This window comes from Sorex fumeus, unplaced genomic scaffold, assembly GCF_029834395.1.
Source record: "Sorex fumeus unplaced genomic scaffold, SorFum_2.1 ptg000072l, whole genome shotgun sequence".
Taxonomy (NCBI): domain Eukaryota; kingdom Metazoa; phylum Chordata; class Mammalia; order Eulipotyphla; family Soricidae; genus Sorex; species Sorex fumeus.
The window spans coordinates 63,226,544-63,249,851 of NW_026606129.1; the positions used below are offsets into that span (position 1 = coordinate 63,226,544).

General features: G+C 39.5%; 1 protein-coding gene across 3 annotated transcripts in view; it reads left to right on the forward strand.

Annotated features, from left to right (window-relative positions):
• The window catches only part of PTPRG (protein tyrosine phosphatase receptor type G), an 822,933-nt gene that overhangs the window by 798,402 nt on the left and 1,223 nt on the right, over positions 1 to 23,308 (forward strand). For all 3 annotated transcript variants that reach the window (XM_056129040.1, XM_056129043.1, XM_056129042.1), the window contains 6 exons: positions 1,131 to 1,224; positions 2,021 to 2,097; positions 2,574 to 2,702; positions 6,341 to 6,487; positions 7,034 to 7,176; positions 22,202 to 22,337. In XM_056129040.1, the coding sequence (XP_055985015.1) occupies positions 1,131 to 1,224; positions 2,021 to 2,097; positions 2,574 to 2,702; positions 6,341 to 6,487; positions 7,034 to 7,176; positions 22,202 to 22,337 (726 nt within the window). The remainder of the gene's footprint in view (positions 1 to 1,130; positions 1,225 to 2,020; positions 2,098 to 2,573; positions 2,703 to 6,340; positions 6,488 to 7,033; positions 7,177 to 22,201; positions 22,338 to 23,308) is intronic.

Sequence of the window (23,308 nt, forward strand, 5' to 3'; positions counted from 1 at the left end):
TGACTCTAAGGTGCAAAAATTTCCAAGCAAATTTTAACAAGTCATATGAAGTGAAAGATAGATTACTGTTATGATGGAATTCTTAAACCCTCTTGAGATTATTAGTAGTGAAGGTTTGTGTTTGTTTTAAAGTGAGTTTTTGAAAACAAACAAACAGAGTACCAGGACTGGAGAAATAGGACAGCGGGTAGGGTGCTTGCCTTGCACACAGTGGACCCAAGTTCAATCCCCAGTACCCCATAGTGTCCTGTCTGCAGAGCCAGGAGTTGCCTCTCCCCCCAAAAATTATATATATACCAGTATTTCCTAAAATTCTGCCTTTTCCATTGCCACACTATATATTGATGCATACTTCTTAAAAACCTACATTAGAGAAAGCAGTTCGTTCCATGGAAGCCACATTACTAGTTTAGTGGGGTTTTTTTGTTTGTTTGGTTGTTTTTTTTCCTATAGGCATAACCACTTTACCAAGGGCTTTGACACAAATACTGAAGTATTTGGAGAATACTCTTCCTAAATACTTTGATGAATACACTGTTTTCCCCATTACTAATAGAAGTCAGGAAGGAAGAGTCACCCAACTCCTGGGCTAATTATGTATAATAGACAGAATAATGTTATTTTGACAGAAATTTCTTGAGAACCTAGAATTTCCTTGTCTTCAAAAAAGTGATAAGCTTTTATTGCCATTGAGTCTTTTCTGGTGTAGACCTACCTTAGTCTCAAGTGCTTGTGAGGAATTACAGAGAAAAAAAATCACAGAAATATTGACAATCAACAGGAAAATCCTTATTATTTATTAAGTGGGTTTTCTCGCATTACCATATCACAGAGAAGCTAAGACTTGGTAATAAAAATAAGCATACAACCAAGGCAACTGAGAGATATATGTCTACTGAGATACACACAAAAATGCTTGTTCATCAAGCACTTGATCATTAGGTTTTTTAATTTTCCAGTTTTATTGTAATAATTCACATTAGAAGTTGATGTAAGGTATATGATATATAATATATAATTGATATAGTGTAATGATTTAATATTCTATAAAAGAAACGATTGTCAGAATAATACTGGTTAATACCAATCCACTTTTGAGTGAAAAACTAAAGTCTTGCTTGTTTTTTTAGCTGGTCACACAGTGTAATGCAAAATATGTGGAATGCTTTAGTGCTCAGAAGGAGTGTAACAAAGAAAAGAACAGAAATTCTTCAGTTGTGCCAGGTAAGATCTTAAAATCAGCTCATGTTAGTTGAATGCACTAGTTTGTTTTTCATTGGATCATGTTATGCAGAGTGAAGGAAACTACACTAAAGACCACTAAAGCAGCAGTTACATCAGAGTAACAAATCTCTGTATTTTTATGACAGAAGAGCTAGTAAACTTCAAATTCAAGAATTAGGTTTCTACCCTGTGTTAATGCCACAGTAACAGTTTTTAGCCTTCTCTTAAATCACAGGCATGGATTATTCGTTGTAACTGCATCATTTTATCATTCAGGCTCTACAGATCAAGGGCATCAGTGACCTATGTACACGTAACTTAAGACACAGAAGAGGAAACTCTTTGTTTAGACAAGCAGGGGTAATCATTGGAGAGATAATCTCTACTGAAAAAGGCCACTGTATCTAAGCCCTTTATGGAGAGAAATGGACAAGGGGTTGGCAAAAGAATATGTTTAAATAGTGGAATAATATCAAATCAGGCTAAAAAATTTACTAAAGTCCTGTCATCTCTGTACAGAGTATTGTCAGTTGTCTGCTGTGAAAACCTCTATCACAGTAAAAAAAAAATTATTCCTATAATGTCAGTGTTCTTCTGAGAATGTGTGGCAAAATTTCATTTTACGTTGTCTTAGCTAACACTTTGACTTGGGTAAAAAAAATATAGTGTATCCTAAGAAGAAAGGAGCATCAGGGAGATCTATTACTCCTCAGGTCAGTCTCAGAAAGCATGGTTGGTTCTGTGTATTTAATAAGGCAAATGTGATGTTTAGTTGTTTTTTTTTTCCCCGTAATAGCCGAACGTGCTCGAGTGGGCCTTGCACCATTGCCTGGAATGAAAGGAACAGATTACATTAATGCTTCTTATATCATGGTGAGAGTCAACAGTTAATTATAAATAAAGACAATTAAACTGAAAGGTGCTAAAGATCAAATACCACCTAGGTGGCTGATTGCATTTTTTCAAATAATTTCTTAATGTGTAATATCAAAATTACAGAGAGTTCTGTATCTTGAAACCTTTAACAAAAGTCACCTAAGCAGTGGGAGAACAAAAATGCTTGTTAAGGAATTAATTTTATTGTTAATTTCACCCATGTAGTTTTTGAATAACTGTTGAAATTACTAGTAAGTAAAAACAGCAGGGGTAACTAGAAGTGAATAGCATGTGGAGAGAAGAAAATTGTCTGCACTGGCAAGCACATCCAAAAAAATATCCAAATGTACTGTCTTTTTTAACTGTTTTAGGGTGAATCAACATATTACTGAATTATTTTGCAAATATGTTTTATTAATACAGAGTTCATTAAAACAAGACTCATAATCACTATTTTATTTTCCTAACTGAAGGGCTATTATAGGAGTAACGAATTTATTATAACCCAGCATCCTCTGCCACATACTACGAAAGATTTCTGGCGAATGATTTGGGATCACAATGCACAGATCATTGTCATGCTGCCAGACAACCAGAGCTTGGTAAGGAAAGCATTCTGCTATACATTAATGAGATCTGTGAAGCCATGAGTGGAAATTACTTTGACACCTCAGTCCAAGGCTATATAATGGCTGTGGGTCTAGGGATGGAATTTAGACTTTACAACTTGAAGTCTGAACCACTCTCACAATGGCAGCATAGGAAGGTAATAAGGAAGGTCTATGCCAACTTAGAGGTCCTTTTTAGACTTAGCAACTCTTACCTCTTTTTCTTTCTCTGGAACTCAGGCTCTATAGAAGAGAGTGATCAAGTGTATAAATATATGCTTAAATATTTGTGTTTAAAGGGTCAGAGTGATAGTAGAACAGATAGAACATTTGGCTTGCATACAGCTGACCCAGGTTTGATCTCCTGTGTCACAAGCCCTTGCAGGAGTAAACCCCAAAAACAACAACCACAACAATAAAAATGCGCTTAGATCTCATTGCATGAGTTGGGTCCTCCAAAGTTACAGTGAGAACACTATAAGCGCACAATGTAAAAACAATATGGACGTGCCTCTAGGAGTGTCAGATTAGAGCTTTTGAAATTTGTTCCAGTTTAACTTCTTTATGTAATTTATATAAATGACAAAGTTATTCACGAATTCACGCATACAGTGTTCTAACACCAATCCCTTCACCAGTGTCTCCAGTTTCTCCCCCTCCCCCCCCCCCCCCCGCCATCCCCCAGCCTACCTCTGTGGCAGGCACAGTGGTTTATGTTACTGAGAGAGTATCATACATGTTACTTTACTGTATCCTTTCAGCACCCAAAGTGACCACTACCTTCCATTGTTATCATAGTGGTCCCCGTCCTGACCTGCCTCCCCTCCCCCTACATTGGCAAGATTCACACTAAGGGCCAGTTCTCCTGTCAATTAGAGGGTTTGTTTTTTTAATTGGGAGAGAAAGGCTGTGATTGAGCCCTTAGACTCGATGACATGCATTTGACTGTGTGCCCAGTCAACAGGAACTTCTTCACTGTGTCGCATTTAGCTTCGGAACACCAAGACTGTTCTCTATGAGAGAGTGGCAATTAAGTTGAAAATATTAAACTAAAAACTGGAGTGTAAATTTTCAAAGTAGCTGGCAATAGAGGTCTACTCTGTTTGGCACATGGAGGCACTTAGGTTGTTGAAATAGTTCATTTGTTGGGTAGGTCAGTATTTTGCTCTTATCACTTAACAGAGAACAGTCACCAAAAGCTCCTCTGTATGGAAGAGACTGGATTTCTGGTGTCTGAGTCATGAGAGTGACAGTCTGCAGATGGAACTCCCTGAACTATGCCCCTCTAAGGCCCATCAGTGCTAGGCTCTACTTATTCCCATTGGAGATCACAAGTCCAGGACTGAAAGTCAGATTGCTGTGATTTCTCTACAATTCTGTTACTAGTCCAAAAGTCACCAGTCTATATTTCAGAAAACACTGTAGTACATGCCTAGGGATCTTTTAAATAACAATCTGTAAGCAAAATAACTATGAGTCCAGAATTAACAGAATAGCATTCATAGTTCTTCAAAATGATCAGTTATTCCTTAATTTAAATCTATATTCAATATATGTCTCCCTGACTAACACTCAAGAATAGCAGAGTACCAAGCTTTAAGTACCAAGAGCTTTCTCCATGGTTTGGAGGCCAGCCACACACGCTGGGGGAAAAAGCAGCTCAGATAGAGAAGGGAGGACCAAATAAAGGGTGTTGGGAGAATCCTCCCAGGATGGGAGAAGCATGCTGAAAGTAGACTTTAGACCGAACATGATTGCCACTCAGTGCCTCTTTTGCAAACCACAGCACTCAAAGGAGAGAGAGAACAAGGGGGAATGCCCTGCCACAGAGGCAAGGTTGGATGGGGGGACGGGGGTGGGGGGGAGGGATACTGGGATCAGTGGTGGTGGAGAATGGGCACTGGTGGAGAGATGGGTATTTGATCATTGTATAACTGAAACCCAGGCACACAAATTTGTAAGTCTACAACTGTACCTCATGGTGTTTCACTAATAAAAATCTAAATAAATATATATATATGTGTCTCCCTTCACTTACTAAAATATTACTTAAATATACCCTTACTAAAATATTCTTTATTATCCCACTTCTCAGATATGGAAATGAAGGCATACTATATTAATTTTAGAATTACATCTCATCCCAAGCTTAAACTTTGCATATACATTAAATTTGGAGGTCAGGTCCATTAAAAGGGCCCCACTTCCTTGGACAAAATATATTAAAACCTGACAGAAACTGCTTTTGTATAGACTAACCCAGTTGCTAATCTGTTTCCCCTTATGCTGAGCTTTAAAAATAAAAATGTACTTGGCAATAATGTGCACTGAAACTTGAAAGGGTGATAAGTCTTATTGGACTCCTGGCTCATTTCTAATGCAACAATGTAAGATTAAACAAAATCATCTTTGTTTTGAACATTATCTGAATTATTTCTGACTTAGTAGTAGTAGTAGCAAAGCATTTTCAGGGTAAATGCCTCAAGTTTACATATATATAAACGAAGTAATTGCCATTTGAATTTGAAAAGGAGTGAAGTTTTCTATGATCATTATTTTTCTCACAAAAGTCACCACGCTCCTCAAAATTAACGCCTGCATGATAAAAGGCCGAGTGATTTTCAATGTATCCTTCTTTAGAAATGTTGAACACATTACCTTTTTAATAGCGCTTTATACTTTCGCACAGCTCCTTTCCAAAAGGCTCAGTTAACATTTATTAGCAGTGTTATTTTAAGCAATATAAGATTTTCAGCCCTTGTTATTCTCATCTGTAAAATTCCAAGATAAAAAGTCTTTAATTCCTTACTTTTCTAGTATGTTGTATCACACTAAAATAAGGTCTGTGAAAATTTTGTAAGATGCTAATTAACTATGGAATTGTAACTTAGAAATCATAGGAAACAATTAGCTTGTTTTGGATCCGTAAGTGATTGTGAAACAGAAGAAAATTTACTCTTCTGCCACTTTTATTACTTTGTTTTGGTCACATCTGGCTTCAGGGCTACTGCTTGCTTGGGGGTCACCTCTGGCATTACTCAGGAGAATGTATAGAGCCAGAGAGAGAAACATGGGCCTCCACATCCAAGCATTCACTGTACTGTCATTTCTTTTGCTTCACAATTGGTTTGTGTATATATATATATATAATCGCCCCTGTAGAAGAAATATTTTTGGTAGTTACAGTAGCATAAGTGCAGAGTACTAACAATTATGTGTGAAGTCTATTTTACAACAGAATGTAGTAACCATTGAACTCCACATGATTAGATTGGAGATATACTTCTATAAAAGGTAAAGGTAAAGGCCCTCCCGTTGATCGTCGATTTGCTCGAGCGGGCCCAGTAACGTCTCCATTGGAGACTTTGTTGTTACTGTGTCTGGCATATCGAATACTCTCGGTAGCTTGCCGGGCTCTCCGAGAATATGGGAGTGCCAAGTGATGGTGATTAGATCACATGCTTTGCATGTGGGGAGCCCCAGATTCCGTGCAGAGCATGGCCCCGGGAACCTCAGGGTGTGCCCTCCTCCTCAAAGTGGGGGAAAATGAAAAAAAAAATGAATCTCAAGAAATTTCCAAACTAAATGTGACAGCAAGTGTAGAAAAATTCTATTTTTGTTCCTTCCAATAGGCAGAAGATGAGTTTGTATACTGGCCAAGTCGAGAAGAATCCATGAACTGTGAGGCCTTTACTGTCACCCTTATCAGCAAAGACAGACTGTGCCTCTCTAATGAAGAACAAATTATCATTCATGACTTTATCCTCGAAGCTACACAGGTAACTTAAACCTCACTTCCTCAGTAATAGCCTAAGCAGTAATAAAGTAATTTACTATCCTGGAGAAAGACTCAGGCATTTGAGTCTCACTAAATTTTAAGTATGTACATTTCTTTCCCTTTCCTTCAAATATTTGCTTTTTCAAGATGGATAGCTGAAATATAACAGTTCCTCTGAGCATATGCATGCAAATAGGCCTGCTGACCTAATTATAGAAGCAAGATTTTTTTTTTCTTTGCCATCAGAAATGTAATCCCTGCAATGTTGCAGAGGTGATTTTAAGGGGTTTTTTTTTTCCCCCCTCAGTGAGATAGCTCAACTATTTTATATTAACCTCTTTGATGCTTTTGGTAGACTCAAAAATAGACTTTTCTAGTTCTCATCTGAAGTTTGTGCTTGAGCAGGGTTCTATGTTACTACCATGACCTACTATGTTCAGTGGGCCTCCCTAGTATTTTACTTCTTACCAGCCACACTTAGCTAGATTCGCGGAAGTTATGCGTGTGATAACGAATGGACTGTGATGACTCGTGTTGTTGGTTGTAGGATGACTATGTCCTAGAAGTTCGGCACTTTCAGTGCCCCAAATGGCCGAACCCGGATGCTCCCATTAGCAGTACCTTTGAACTTATCAATGTCATCAAAGAAGAGGCCTTAACACGGGATGGCCCCACCATTGTTCATGATGAGTATGTGCCTTTTTCTTAATTTAAATCTTCAGTTATCCTTGTATTACTATAGAAGTGGAAAGGGTTTTTTTGTTTGTTTGTTTCAACAATCTGATGAAGTAGTTGCACATTCAAATCACACTGAATTTCAGGTAACACGTATTATAAAAGGAACTATTTAAAATATGCACCACCAGTTCAAACCTTAGTGCTGCCCACATAAGGTGATCCTGACTGTCTCAGAAGATATTTTACTCAAAGGAAAATTAAAAATCAATAAATATGTGATTGAGATCATTCATGGTGGAAAAGAAACCTTGAAAGAACAAAGCGTCTCTGTGAATATTGTTCAAATCCAAACTCTCACATCAGCAAGAGACGAAGGTCTTAAACCTACAGTGTATATTTGAATTCAAACTTCATGTTTGAAATTGATCTATAATTTCTATAATACCAAACATATAATTTCTATAATACCAAACATTTTTGCCAATACATCACTGGTTCTCCCCTCTCGGAGAGCCTAGCAAGCTACCGAGAGTATTCGATATGCCAAACACAGTAACAACAAAGTCTCCAATGGAGACATTACTGGGCCCGCTCAAGCAAATCGACGATCAGCGGGAGGGCCTTTACCTCTTTGGGCTGGAGCGATAGCACAGCGGGTAGGGCGTTCGCCTTACACGCGGCCAACATGGCCGACCCGAGTTCGATTCTTCCGCCCCTCTCGGAGAGCCCGGCAAGCTGCCGAGAGTATTCGATATGCCAGACACAGTAACAACAAAGTCTCCAATGGAGACATTACTGGGCCCGCTCGAGCAAATCGACGATCAACGGGAGGGCCTTTACCTTTACCTTTACATCACTGGTTCTATACATCCATTCCTGTTTTATTTACAAGGTAGCTCGCTTAAAAAATAACCAGGAGATCAGAGAAATAATACCATGGGTAAGGCATTGCCTTGCATATGGCAGACCAGTTTTGACTCATGGATGGCATACATATATTTCCCCAAGCACCGCCAGGGAGTAATTCCTGAGCATCTCTGGGTGTGGCCCAAAAGCCAGAAATAAGGGGGAAAATTATCTGTGCATGCATTGTATATTATCAAATTATCAGTATAAATAATAATAATTGGTGATAAAGCATTGCCTTTAAAATTCTGTATGTGTGCAAGACTCAACACCAAAGTTTCAGTGCCAACCCAACGGCTCTGATCAGCAGAGTAGTATCCCGTTGAGTAATACACCACAATTTCTATATCAGTCATTGATTGATGGCCATTGTGAATGATTTAGAAGCAAAGTATGCACATATCCTGTGGATAAAAGGCTAGGAGTAGTGTTGCTGGACCATAATGAATTACTCTCTTTCATGAATGTAAAGCCATATTACTGATTGTTTCTAAAGCATTGTGTGGTCTTTCTTAAGAAAACAATGGTTATTTCAACCTTCAGGCCTGACTATGAAATTGAATAGAAGAACATTACATTTAAGTGTAACACAGTAATAACCTTGGAAAGACAATAGCATTAAAACAACTGTGAGTTGTTACTAGTCTATGAAATTTCAGAGTAGGAAGTTAGGGCTGATTCTAAAGTTTTTTCTCCACTAATTCAAATCAGCTTCTTAAGTAATTTCTGAACATCACTATCTTATCAATTCGGACTGATTCCAATGTTAATGATAGCATTCCAGAGAATTTCTTCCAAAGCTAGTGATGCAGTTACATTGTATTTCATGGTAATATGTGGGAAGATAAAAACAAAAACAACTAGTTAAATGGAACTGTTTTATTTAATTCAGCTATTAGGCATCTTATGCTAAATATGAGAAAAATCATACTTACGCAATAGATTTGCAAATATCTTTGGAGCGCATCCCTTCCTGAAAAACTAATGTATATGTTCCTTAAATTTTCCAAGACCTGTTAGTGTATTCTGTGCTCTGAATGCCATTTACCTTGGTTTGCATTTTACCTTTCCTAAAATCAAATTAAACAGTTCCCACCTGCCCCATTCACACAGCTACAGAAACCAGAAACATCACATCTTTCTGAATGCCCCTCCCACCCACTACCACGTCTTGTTTAGAGTACCATTCTTTCACATTCTGGTCTGAGTTTATGTTTCGAGCTACCCTTCCAATCTGTCCCCTTACCCCTGCAAATACCATTTCCTCTCTTCTCTCCATGCCCTTTCATTCAGTGCACACTTTAAAAGTCACTCCCTTTGAAACTGTCTCTAACTCATCCTAGAGGTGAGCGGCAAGCAGGTCCTTGCCAGTGTCATTCCTATTTGTCATGTCCCAAAACGACTTGTCCACATGACTGTGTCCAGTAACTAATTGGTAACTTGTTGTAATCTCAGGGGTGAAGCCATGCCTAACACAACTTAGTTCTGTTTCATATTGTTTTGTTGTTTTTGGGTGACAACCAGCAAGGCTGACTCCTGACTCTGTGCTTGGGAAACCATATGGAATGATGTGAATTGTACCCCGTGTCTCATTTTGCCTGCTTAAATTTTGTTGTGAGAACCAGAAAAGCAATTTACAGGGCCACGGATATAGCTCAAGTGGTAGATTTCTAGTATGTCCCAGCACCACAGTTTTTTTTAAATCATAAGGTTTTAAGAACTGTAAGAAAATGTTAAGTGAACTTGAAAAAATTTCTAGCATTTATCTATTGGGAAATAAATGATGTCCGAATAAAGCAATTCATTTACTTAGAGCTTTTCCCAACTGACTGACTACAAATAACATAAAACACTTGTTCCAAGGTACCCTGTTAGGAACTTTTTAAAATATGCCTATTTCTTTGCTTCTAATATTTTTAATTATAGTATTAGAAAATAGAATGCATTTCTTGAAATTATAATTTAGCTTAACATTTTGTACCATGGAATTTAGCTGTTTTGAAATTACACAGAAGATGCCATATGTCAGGGTTTCTTAAATTTTTCCACTCGCTACCCCGTTTTGTCAAAGGAAATTTCTTGTGAACCCATAAATGAGTATATAAATGAAATATTTTACCAATAACAAATACAGAGAAGTTTATTTTAAGGAAATGTTTCAAGATTGTTCATGACACCCACTTTTTTTTTTAACTGAATCACAGTGAGATACATAGTTACCAAGTTGTTTGATTGATTTCTGGTATGATTGGTTTCTGTCATACCATGTTCCAACACCTATTTCTCTACCAGTGTACATTTCCATCACTCACCCCCACCTCCCAGCCTGCCTCTTTGGCAGGCATTTTCCTTTATCTCTCTCTCTCTCTCTCTCTCTCTCTCTCTCTCTCTCTCTCTCTCTCTCTTTTTCAGGCAGTATGGTTTTCAAAAACATACTGAAAGGTTATCATGTATATCTCTACTTTCAACACTCAGTTCTTGTCCAGAGTGATCATTTCGAACTATTATTGTCATACTAGTCCTTTATCTGTGTATCCTAACTGTCCTTTGCTCCACACACACACTTGTGACAAGCTTCCAACCATTGACCAGTCCTCCGGGTCCCTGTGTTTTCTGGCCTTGGTATTAGTCTCATACTTTACTCTCCATTTCCATTCATAAGCAAATTTCATGACTTTATTTTTCCTAACAGCTGTGTAATATTTCGTTGTGTTGATGTACCATATTTTCTTTATGCAGTCATCTGTTCTTGGGCACTCGGGTTGTTTCCAGATTCTGGCTATGGTGAATAGTCTGCAATGAACATGGAAGTGCAGATGATGTTTTTACTGTGTGTTTTTGGACCCCAGGGTAGAAGTGAGCAGGTTTGAAGACCTAAGTCCTCCCTCTGTAAATCATAGTGTTGAACATTCAGTAAACAAACCCTGTTGATGCCCATTTTGATGACATATGATACTTTTAAAAGCAAACTACTTTTTTTTCTCAGTATCCCACATGCATCTATTCAAGCTGATTCTGTTCAGAAAAATATTCATTACTGAGGGTAAGGGTGGGAGAGGGTAAATGAACCCAGTGGTAGGACTGGTGATAGAACATTGTATGTCTAAAACTGAACTATAAATAACTTTGTAAAACATGGTGCTTCCACAAAATAAAATAAAGGGAAAAGAATGTTCATTGCTGTCAAATCTTGAAAATGGAGCTTGTGCTCCTACAGAAAAAGTATAGAACATAGGGATGTTCTTAGGTAGTCTTAGAAAAACTTTGATTCACGGCTGGAGCGATAGCACAGGGGCTGGAGCCATAGCACAGCGGGTAGGGCGTTCGCCTTACAAGTGGCCAACATGGCCGACCCGAGTTCGATTCCTCCGCCCCTCTCCGAGAGCCCGGCAAGCTACCGAGAGTATTCGATATGCCAGACACAGTAACAACAAAGTCTCCAATGGAGACGTTACTGGGCCCGCTCGAGCAAATCGACGTAGTTTCATATGCAAATACTTAATGTTATTAAAATTAAAATATTCACCACCATTATTTACTTGACAAGTCAGATACTACAGTAAGCTTCTATCATTTCATCATTCTCAGAGTATGATCTGAGGTTCCCTGTTTGGGAAGCCGTTGATGTTCCCAAGGTCCTTGCAGGGGTTCCCAGAGGTCAAATCTATTTTCCTATAAATTGGAGTATTTATCTGTTCGATCTTATTCTGACCTGAGTGTACAGAGCTCAATGACATGGAAAGATACCCTTACTATGACAACTAATGTAATGTGTGCTTAAACAGTTTTGTTTTTAAATATCTCCAGTTCTAGTTCTGATTTAAAGTATATATGGATAAAGATCAAACAAACAAAAGTTCTGTAAGGATCCTTCATAAGTATTTTAATTGCTGAACTATTCTGTAGGAGATACAGAAATATATCCGCTTTTTTCTGTAAAAGATGCCCTCAGAACGAAACTAGTTTAGCTTTTTAATCCTTAACCATCTCATTAGGCTTGTAATTTAAGGATCCTTGTTTCTCATGAGAAAAATAGGCACTGTGAAAGTATGTAATTAGTGGGATCCAGTATAAGATGAAAATGCAAGTTCCACTAATAAAAAATATGTTCAGAAGGCAACAACAGAGCACTTCTGAGTAAGGGAATCACTAAGTGCAGCCAAACAGCTGGCCAGTCAGGAAGTGTGTCCTGTGCAGTATCCATCCCAATCTGTCTGAGCTTGATGCTTCACACTGGCTTAAACATTTCCCACCTCAGAATGGGCACTGGTGGAGGGATGGGTACTCAACCATTGTATGACTGAAACGTAATCACAAAAGTGTGTAAGTCTGTCATTGTATCTCACAGTGTTTCATTAAAAAATTAAACAAAAACAAAACAACATTTCCCACCTCACATTTTCTTAGTCCTGGGGAAGGCTTTGTGTTGTGTTGTTAATCTTCCTGAGATGGGGTTTTCGTTTCTTGTTTTAATTTTAGGCATAATGATTTACAATATAGCAGAGTTTTGTTGTTGTTGTTGTTGCTGTTGTTGTTATTTTATTAGTGAATCACCGTGAGGTACAGTTACATACTTACAAAGCTTTTGTGTTTGTGTTTCAGTCATATAATGATCGAGTACTCTTCCCTCCACCAGTGCCCATTCTTCATCACCAATGAGCCCAGTATCCTTCCCACCATCCCCCCAATCCCCCCATCCCCCCAATATAGCAGATTTTTATGCATAAAATATTCCTCACCTGTGTCCCCCTACAGTGATATGCTTCCTACTAGAGGCCTGCCCTAATGATTCCTGGGGGGAAGCTGCCCTGTATTCCCATTAGCAGGATTCTAACTCTGGACTGTATTCTTAGGAAACAATAAAAAGTAATTAAATGGGAACATATATTATCCACTGTGACTACACACAAAGAACCCTGGAGTGTGTTTTTAAATGTATGTAAACAATACTCTGCACCAGGTACTTAAAGTATGAAAGAAATGAAAGTGCTTTCTTAGGTACAGACAAGGCCATCTGAATACGTTTAATATTTTTTTCTCAGTAGAACTTGTTAACAAGCATTGCTTTGAACAAAGTCCTTTGAGAAAGTGGGAAACTACCAAAGTTAGTGAATTTATATGATATTTGTGTTTTATCTAGGTTGTAAATTACTCGTATCCCCAAGCCCCCAGAGTGTTAAGTGCAAATCCATGAAACTTGACATTCTTTAATCCTACTTAATTACTAAACTTCTAAGAAAGAATTGCCTTTATTGTTTCAGTCTTTATTCCTTCATTGAAATGCAGAATATGCAGAAAATACTTGAAAGTATTTGTGCATTTGACAGATTTGACTTAGCTTCTTAGTCATTGTAAATCTTGTTGGGTACTTCCTTTAAATTTAGTTACTTTTTAAAGAGTAGCTAAGAAAGGTAAGGCCAGCTATTGTTCTGTTTGTTGGGGGGGGGGCACACCCGCTAGTGCTCAGGGGCAGGCTTGGTGGGGGGATCAAATGGGATTGAACCCAAGGATTGAACCTAGCTGCACTAAGGCAAGTTTGCTCCCTACCCAACCAGAGGATGTACTCATACTGGCCCCAAAGCCAACTTTTTTCTGCATCATGGTTTTTTTTTTTTTTGAGTCACTGTGAGATAGTTAAAAATTTTTCCTCATGATTGGGTTTAAGTCAAACAATGTTCCAACACCTGTTCTTTCACCAATGTACATTTCCTACCACCAATGTCCCTAGTTTCCCCTCCCACCCACCCCCACTCCCATTCCCCACCTCCCTCCATGACAGGCACTTTTCTTCTCTGTGTGTGCCTCTCTCTCTCTCTCTTATTAACCATTGATAGTAAGGGGTGGGGAGGATCCTGAACCTGTTTCATCAGTTTAAACCTTTACCTCTTTAAAAAGTTAGTACATATTTGGAAAAAAAAAACAAAACAAAACACCAAATGCCAAGCTAGAAGTAGAAAGAAGGTAAATCCAATATCATTCAAAATCTAAGGAAAGATAACACATAAAGAACAAAATACGGAGCATCAGAGATCTCAGATCATAATATACTTTAATGGTATTATCTAAAGGAAGACTAAAAATGAGTCAAAAATGAATCTGAAAAACAGTAACAAATCAAAGCTCAGGAAGACATGAGCTGGTATACAAATGCATTGCAGAAATCAAAGTAGGATATGAAAGTTATTATGATCCATAAAGAGAAGAGATTAAAGAGAAAGAAGTAATGGCTGAATGATTAGACTACATCTGAACAATAATGTTTAGGAAAATATTTGAATGGCACAATTAGTCTGTTCTGATAGTGATATAAAAAGCACATTCCAAGGGCCAGAACAAAAAAAAGTATAGTGGGTAAGGCATTTGCCTTATACATAGCCAACTGTAGTTAGATCTGTGACACCCCATATGGTCCTCCAAGCCTATCAGGAATAATCACTGAGCATAGAGCCAGGAATAAACCCCAAGTACCACCACTGTGGCCCCAAAACTGAAAATAAATAGATAATAAATAGTATATTCAAGAAAGATTATCTGGAGAGACTAGACTTTATAGACACAAATGGTTTGCTCACATTAGCTGACCAGAAATGGAATTTTAGTATATCCCTCCTCTATAATTCACATTAATTACAGTGCATTATTGGAACTGAACAATGCAGTGAAGACCCCCCTAAAAATTATGACACCCAGATAATGAAATCCTTACACCAAGATAAATTCATACAGCAAGGAATTATAAGATCAAGGAAAATAGACAAGATGGTAGCGGCACTGCAGTAAGCACCTGAGGGAGGCCAGCTCTCAGCACTATGCACAGTTGATGGGGCCACAGAATTTCTGTGTGACTGAACATGGGTGCCCCTTGCATATTCTGGCTCAGGGATACCCATTAAATGAAACTGGCCAGTCATCTGCCACAGAGTGCGGGCCCAGAGTGAGACACATGAGGATAATGACAGAGTCCCTCAGCTCTTGGTGCTACAGGCAGCAGAGGGATTGAATAGGGTGCTTCTGGTCCAACTCAGCACCGCTTCAGAGCACAGGGGTTGAGGTCCCGAGGTTGAAAAGGCGCTCAGGGTCCCCACCATGGGGTCCTGGTGATTTGCCATCATTTTCACCCTAAGCCAGCCCGTGCCACCTGCAGCATATTATGGAGGAAATCCTCCCTGAGCACCAACTATCTGGAGACCAAAAATAAGATGTGTGCCCCCCTAGTCAGGTTCTGCTGGGCTGGTGGCTACAGCCCACCCAAAGTGCCCAAGCTGCATGCTGCAACAGCCCTGGAACCAGTTATGGTCTCTGCCGGGGCGACTGCTGCTGTTGTTACTGGGCCCAGGGGATGTGGTGCTGCTGGCAGGTCAACCTAGACCCCCAGGTGAGTGCATCAGTAGCTTAATGGTGCCCTCAGACTTACTGATACCCCACTTTGACTCTGGCTGGACTCCCAACAACTCAGGACCAAGTTAGCTATGTGGAAGCCACGCCCACAAACCACCTCTGGCTCAGCCATAAAAGCTCATTCATTGGTCTTGCTTCAGAGACCCATAAATAAATCTCAGAAAAGATCAGAAGGTGCAGTTAATGGAACTGGAGCCCTACCACAGCAGGTAGGGTGTTTGCCTTGCATGTGGCCGACCCGGGTTCGACTCCCAGCATCTCATATGGTCCCCCGAGCACCGCCAGGAGTAATTCCTGAGTGCAGAGCCAAGAATAACCCCTGAGAAAAGGCAGCTCAGATAGAGAAGGGAGCACCAAATAAAGGGTGTTGGGAGAATCCTCTCAGGATGGGAGAAGCATGCTGAAAGTAGACTATAGACCAAACATGATTGTCACCCATTGCCTCTTTTGCAAACCACAACACCCAGTAAGAGAGAGAGAACAGAGGGGAATGCCCTGTCACAGAGGCAGGGTGGAATGGGGGGGATGGGGGGTGAGAGGGATACTGGGATCCGATCCGTGGTGGTGGGAAATGGGCACTGGTGGAGGGATGGGTATATGATCATTGTATAATTGAAAACCAAGCACAAAATTTGTAAGTCTACAACTGTACCTCATTGTGTCTCACTAATAAAATAAAAATAAATAAAATACAATATAGAAATAATAAAACAATAAAAAAAAAGAACCCCTGAAAATCGCCAGGTGTAACGCAAAAAAAAAAAGTGCAGTTAATCTCATATCCATAGAAGGCTGAACAGCTGGAGAATGCCAGAGGGGGTAGGTTTGCCAGTACCCGCCCAGGTAGAGCCCAAAATCGATAATCCCCACTATGCCCCCATCTGGATTCCGCTGTCCCAGGACAGACCTCACTGAGACACTAACCTGCTGAAAATTGGGGCTTAAGGATTTTCTCCAGGCTTTTTCGGAGTCAGGATGGGCTACCTCTCCTTACTTCTCTGTACTCCTAGAAGCTTCCGTATACTCCCTGTACTCAGACAGTCGGCCCACAAACCAACTCCAGTGCTACCATGCTCCAGAGACCCATAAATAAATGGTTCCCTATACTTCTGGAAGCACTGGCAGTCATGTTCACAGCCCAAAGCTGCCACCCCTTGCAAACCATAATGCACAAAAGGAGAGAGAGGAAGAGCAAATAAAAAGAAAATTACCTACCACAGAGGCAGACTGGGGGAATGAGGGAGTAGGAAAGGAACTGGGGACATTGGTGGGGGATATGTACACTGGTGGAGGGATGGATGTTTAACATTGTATGACTGAAACCCCCAAAATTAAAAAAAAACACAGACCAGCACCAAAAAATATATATATACATATATAATACATATAATACATATATACACGGAGCGATAGCACAGCGGTAAGGCATCTGCCTTGCACGCAGCCAACATGGCCGACCCGAGTTCGATTCCTCCGCCCCTCTCGGAGAGCCCGGCAAGCTACCGAGAGTATCTCGCCCGCACGGCAGAGCCTGGCAAGCTCCCCGTGACTTATTCGATATGCCAAACACAGTAACAACAAAGTCTCCAATGGAGACGTTACTGGGCCCGCTCGAGCAAATCGATGATCAACGGGAGGGCCTTTACTTTACTTTACTTTACTTTACTTACATATTTATACACATATATGTGTAAAGTGAAATAGTTATGAAATGGTGGAAACAAAATTTAAGCAAAATATGGAAAATATTTTTTAAAATTACCATTTATCTGTAATTTAAAAACCTTTTGAAAATTGTTCATTTGATATGATAAACAGTTCTTAAGCCCCCTTTTGGGTTTTATACCAGAATAAAAATGAATGTGATACCAACTTTTGCTTCAGAATGTTGGAGGAAAAAGAGATGAAATGAAAGGTCATGCACTGATGATTCTGAGTCAAGGACATAAACATTTGAAACTATACTTCTATACTAATAAACTATTAAATCTAAATACTAAGCATAGTACATGATATATATAGCAAACACATAGTGAGTTATTTGCATACAATAGCTCTAATAAAATACAACAGCATGAGACTACAGCAGTTATTTCACTTAAATGTGCTGTGTCATTACTCTCAAAATAAAAACAGTACCTGTATCATAGCAGTATTGAGAAGACGAAGTTGATGTGTGCATCTGTGAGAAAGCCTGGCATATACCAAATTTCATTGCTTAATGGTTGCCAATCTGATCAGGCGACATTTTAATACATTTTACATTTTAATAATAACATAAAAGATTCAGTGCAGAGATCCCCAGAATTTTGGGGTCTTTCACCTTTTTTGTGGGCGGGGGAAGTGATTGGCATCCTCCTGGAAATTATCTTGAAGATAAACAGGAAAGCCCTTTCTAGCTGTACCCAATACATAGGTGGATCACTAACAACATCACCCCTTACAAGTGGTGGGGTTGGTATCCCCCACTTTGTGAAATATCAGCAGTACATCATGAAATGTATAAGATACACACTAGGAGTATGACTGTTACCCCCAAAAAAATTTATGAATTCAGTACGATTAAAAGGAATTTTAAAATAATCTATAGAAGACCAGAGAGATCATCAAAGATTAAAGCACTTTACCTTACACGACACCTGCCCTGGTTCAGTCCTGACACCCTCATGGTTCCCTGAGCACTGCCAGGTTTTACCCAAAATCCAAAAATAAATTAGAATAATAGATACTGGGAAACATAAAACGAACACATTGTATTCCCCCTTCCTAAAGAAAATCTCACTAAGTAGAAAGATCGTTATTTCACTTTTCTACTTCTAAGTCAGAAACTAAAAGCTTTCTAAGTAGGAGCTTAAAGTAAAAATAATCTTTTTGTTAGTTTTCGTCCATAGCCAGCCATACTTGAGGCTTCCTCCTGGCTCTCTGATCAGGGAGCCATGTGAACCTGGGTTGGCCTCATTCAAGGCAAACATCTTAATCCCTGTGCTATCTCGTTAGCCTTAAAATATTCTTGTTAACTTGATAAATATGACATTCATTGCAAATTTTATAATGTTAAAAACATGGAATCTTTAATGAATTATAAAGTATCAAAATTAAAGAGGCAAAACTTACATTTTGCTGGAAGACTAAGATGCAGTCAACTGCCTAGAAAATCCACAAATTAGAAGAAGTCCAATGACTTCTAACACATTTCTACATACAAGTTGACCATGTGAAAATCAGTACCTTTAATAACAGAATCCAAAGGGAAAGTATCCTAGGTATTCTAAGAGGCTACTCATAAAATCAATAAACTCTAAAGTATCCAGGAATTGGCCTAAAATAAAACTAAGAACAACTTACTGCTGTTAAGGACCAGAATAAACTATTAAGGCCAGAATAAAATAAAAATACATCATGTTCATAATAGAAAAACACGGAAAATGTTAAATTTCTTCCAAGCTAGTAACACTTTGGCTCCTTGACAATCTAGTTTCGAAATTATGTGAAACTAGCTAAGGTAGAGGAGTGGTTTCCTGGAAATGAGGGCACATATGAAAAAAATGAAAATATGTTTGAGGAACTAAAGCATGTTTGAGGCACTAACTCTCATGTTTGAGGGGCCTACTGATCATACAGCAGGTAAGGCACTTGCCTTGCGTGAGGCTGAACTGGATCCAATCCAAAAAAAAAGAAAAAAATTATTGTGGAGAATTGCTTTTTTTCAGATATCAAAACTTACTAAATCCTATAGGAATTAAAATGTGAGAAAATGTAAGGAAACACTACAAAGGTAAAATTAACATTCTCAAACAAGGTTTCCAAAATTCCAAAAACAAACCATCAGTAAATGTTATTTTATCTAAGCGATTTTTCAGTATAACAACCATAATGTTAAGAAAAACTAAGTAGTTGAAAAAATGCTTGTAACATGTACAACAGATACTACACCTCTGATGAATTCACTTGAAAGAGACTAAGTAGAAAAATGATCCAAGTATATTAATAGACAATTTCAGAAGACGAAATACAGATAACCCATACATATAAAAAAGATGTTCGGCTCCCCAGGTAATCAAGGAAATACAAGATAAGACACAGTTTAAAAAAAATCTTTTCAACATCATAGTAGTAAAAGCATAAGAAATTCAAAACAGTGAGAAAAAGAAACTACACCCCACTCCTGCCCCCGGGTTTTTGGGTCACACTAAGCAGTGTGCTCAGCTCCTATTGGGAACAGGAAGAACATATGGGCTTCTGGAGGGTTGAACACAGGTTAGCTGTGTGTAACATGGACAGTCTACCTGTTGTAATCTCTCTTCAGCCCCAACAAACATCCTTTCATCCATCTATCCTTCCTTCCTCCCTCCGAACTTCCCTCCCTCTCTTCCTTCCTTCCAATCTATGAGATACATAGTTACAAAGTTGTTCAAGATTGATTTCAGTCATACAATGTTCCAACACTCATCCCTTCACCAGTGAGTATTTTCTACCACCAATGTCCCCAGTTTCCCTCTTTCCAACCTCACCCTCAGTCTACCTCTACAGCAGGCATTTTATGGTGAAGTTTGAACTGGTAAAAGCCATTGTGAGAAATACATGGCATTTTTTAACTTTAATTTTTTTATTAAATTAATTTTCTGATTTTTTATTAAATTAATTTGTGACTAAGGGCTGGAATGATAGCACAGCCGGTAGGGCGTTTGCCTTACACATAGCCAACAAGGCTGACCCGAGTTTGATTCCTCTGCCCCTCTCGGAGAGCCTGGCAAGCTACCGAGAGTATCTCACCCTCACGGCAAAGCCTGGCAAGCTCCCCATGATGTATTCTCTATGCCAAACACAGTAACAAGTCTCACAATGTTACTGGGCCCGCTGGAGCAACTAGATGAACAAGGGAGGACTGTGACTGACTGATAATTTTACTAAGTTATTCATGGGGCTGGACCAATAGCACAGTGGTAGGGCATTTGCCTTGTGCACAGCCAACCTGGCCGAGCCGGGTTCGATTCCTCTGCCCCTCTCGGAGAGCCCGGTAAGCTACCAAGAGTATCTTGCCCGCACGGCAAAGCCTAGCAAGCTACCCGTGACATATTCAATATGCCAAACACAGTAACAACAAGTCTCAAAATGGAGACGTTACTGGGCCCGCTCGAGCAAAAAATTATTCATAGTTGAGTTTTAGGAATACTATGTTCCAGCACCAGTCCCATCACCAGTGTTAACTTCCCATCCCAGGTTCCCTCCCAGCCCCCTACCCCACTCCCTGGCCTCTTTGACAGGCACTTTTTAAGTTTGATTGCCGTGGTTTGATCTCCTGCTCTCATCGTTACTCTGTGGTTTGGATATGTAGCTAAATTCGCTTCTCCACACTGCTAATGTTCCTGAGGCCTTTGACCCCTGCACCCCATTACTTTCCTCCCTAAAGTCTGGGGTCAAGGGTGATCTAGGCATCTTCCTCTACTAGAATGCATCTTTAAAACTAAAACCGACTTGGCTCTTCTAGCCATGGTATCTCTACTGTGTCCCTCCAGTATGCATGTACATGAAAATAATGAATTGGACTGACATGTTAGCTACAGGAATTGAGCAGAATGCACCTAAATGTATCACAGGTTTTTGACTCTGCACAAAATAACTCTAAAATGGGGTGCTATAAACATCTATTAAAGGTGTAAAATATCTAATGTTGTTCGCCTTACAAGCGGCCAACATGGCCAACCCGAGTTCGATTCCTCCGCCCCTCTCGGAGAGCCCGGCAAGCTACCGAGAGTATTCGATATGCCAGACACAGTAACCACAAAGTCTCCAATGGAGACGTTACTGGGCCCGCTCGAGCAAATCGACGATCAACGGGAGGGCCTTTACCTTTACCTTTACCTTTCCTTGTAAAAATTAAAATTGTGTAATTTAAGGGGGATGCCACACCCAGCAGCTCTTAGGGCTTACCTGGCTCTGCACTCAAGTATCTCTCCTGGTAGGCTCAAGGGAACCATATGGGGTGCTGGGTATAAAACATGAGTCAGTATCATGCAAGGCAAATACCCTACGCACTGCACTGGCTCTGGCTCCCAATAATTTAACAAAATGGCGGGCAGAAGGAATCTAATTTCTCATTTTGTGTCCATCAGCAAGACCATTTGGAATATAAATACAACACTTTCCTCATTAATATGGAAAGTATGTGCCATCTCATGTTCATTTAAAAAAAAAAGAGGAAGTACCACCTTGGTCTGAAAAAGAGATCTACTAACCCCACACTTTTTTCTGTTATTTCATGTGAAAAGGAATCATATCTTCCCAAGAATTTTATAAAGGTGCCCTTATGTGGAAAGTTTCACTAATGTGGCAAAAATAATCACTGTGGAACTCATTTTGAAAATTATATGACATTTCAAGTCATGTTTTTTCCCTTTTATTCATATTTTTACAAATTCATTTTAGCTGCTCGGGGTGTTTAAAATATTTCTTTCGGGAGCCGGAGACGTTTTTTTCAACATCAGATTTTCTATCTTAATGGTAAACTTCTCATTCCATCTTAAACATCAAGTCAGGTTATCTGATAAGCCAATTTAGGGGATTTTGCATTCATAAACAAATGTCTCCTTTATCCTACTCTCTGCGTCTTGTCTCCTGTCCTGCATTTCACTTGAGTTCTAGAATAGTTCTCAGTATACAGTCCGCTTTGTATGATGGTAATGGCGATCCAGTATATTCAGTCCCTGAGACAGCACTTTCTTGTCTCCTTAAGGTATGGAGCAGTTTCAGCAGGAATGTTGTGTGCTCTCACCACTTTGTCCCAGCAACTGGAGAACGAAAATGCTGTGGATGTTTTCCAGGTTGCAAAAATGATCAATCTCATGAGACCCGGAGTTTTCACAGACATTGTAAGTACTTGGCTTTTGGGGAAACCAGCACATCCATTGAAATTCAGACTCTCTCTTTAGGACAGTGGTATGACTTAGCCCCCAAGGGAAATTTTGGTAATGTCTGAAGATATTTTTGGCTCTCACAGATGGGACAGAGAGGTGTTCTAGTAGCTACAGGAATTCTACTAAACACTTGACAAAGCACAACAACAAAGAATTACCAGGTCACAGTTGTCAGTAGTGCTGAAGTTATAGAAATATCCTTAGTGAATTGTCTACACTAATAATTAGTTCCACAATAACAGATCAAATGGACATAAAAGAGATAGGTTCTGGATTATAAGAATTCCATTTTGGGGGAGAGAGAGAGAGCAGTAAGGCTCTTATCTTTCACACCCCTAACCGGGATTCCATCCTCCACGTCCCATATAGTCTTCCAAGCACCTCAGAAATAAAGGAGTAATTTCTGAATGCAAAGCCAGGAGTATCTCCTGAACATTACCAGGGGTGACCCCAAAACAGAAAGAATTCAAACAGTTTTATAATGTTTCTTAGCACAAATGTGTTCTATTTCTCAAGCATGTTTTTAACAGTGACTGATTTTTAATCAGTATTCCCAGCTTAGATAAAGAACCAAGCTGCTCTGTGCTTAAAATGTCTTTCATGGAGCTGGAGTGATAGCACAGCGGGTAGGGCGTTTGCCTTGCATGTGGTCAACCCGAGTTCGATTACCAGCATCCCATATGGTCCTCCGAGCACCGCCAGGAGTAATTCCTGAGTACATGAGCCAGGAGTAACCCCTGTGCATTGCTGAGTGTGACCCAACAAGCCAAAAAAAAAAGTCTTTTATTTGGTGGGTGGGGGGAGGGCAGTTAGGATAGAGAAGAGACCAGTATGACAGTAATAGCTGGAAATGATCACTCTGGACAAGAACTGAGTGTTGAAAGTAGGTAAACCTTACCTACTTTTAGTAGTGTTAAAAGTAGTAA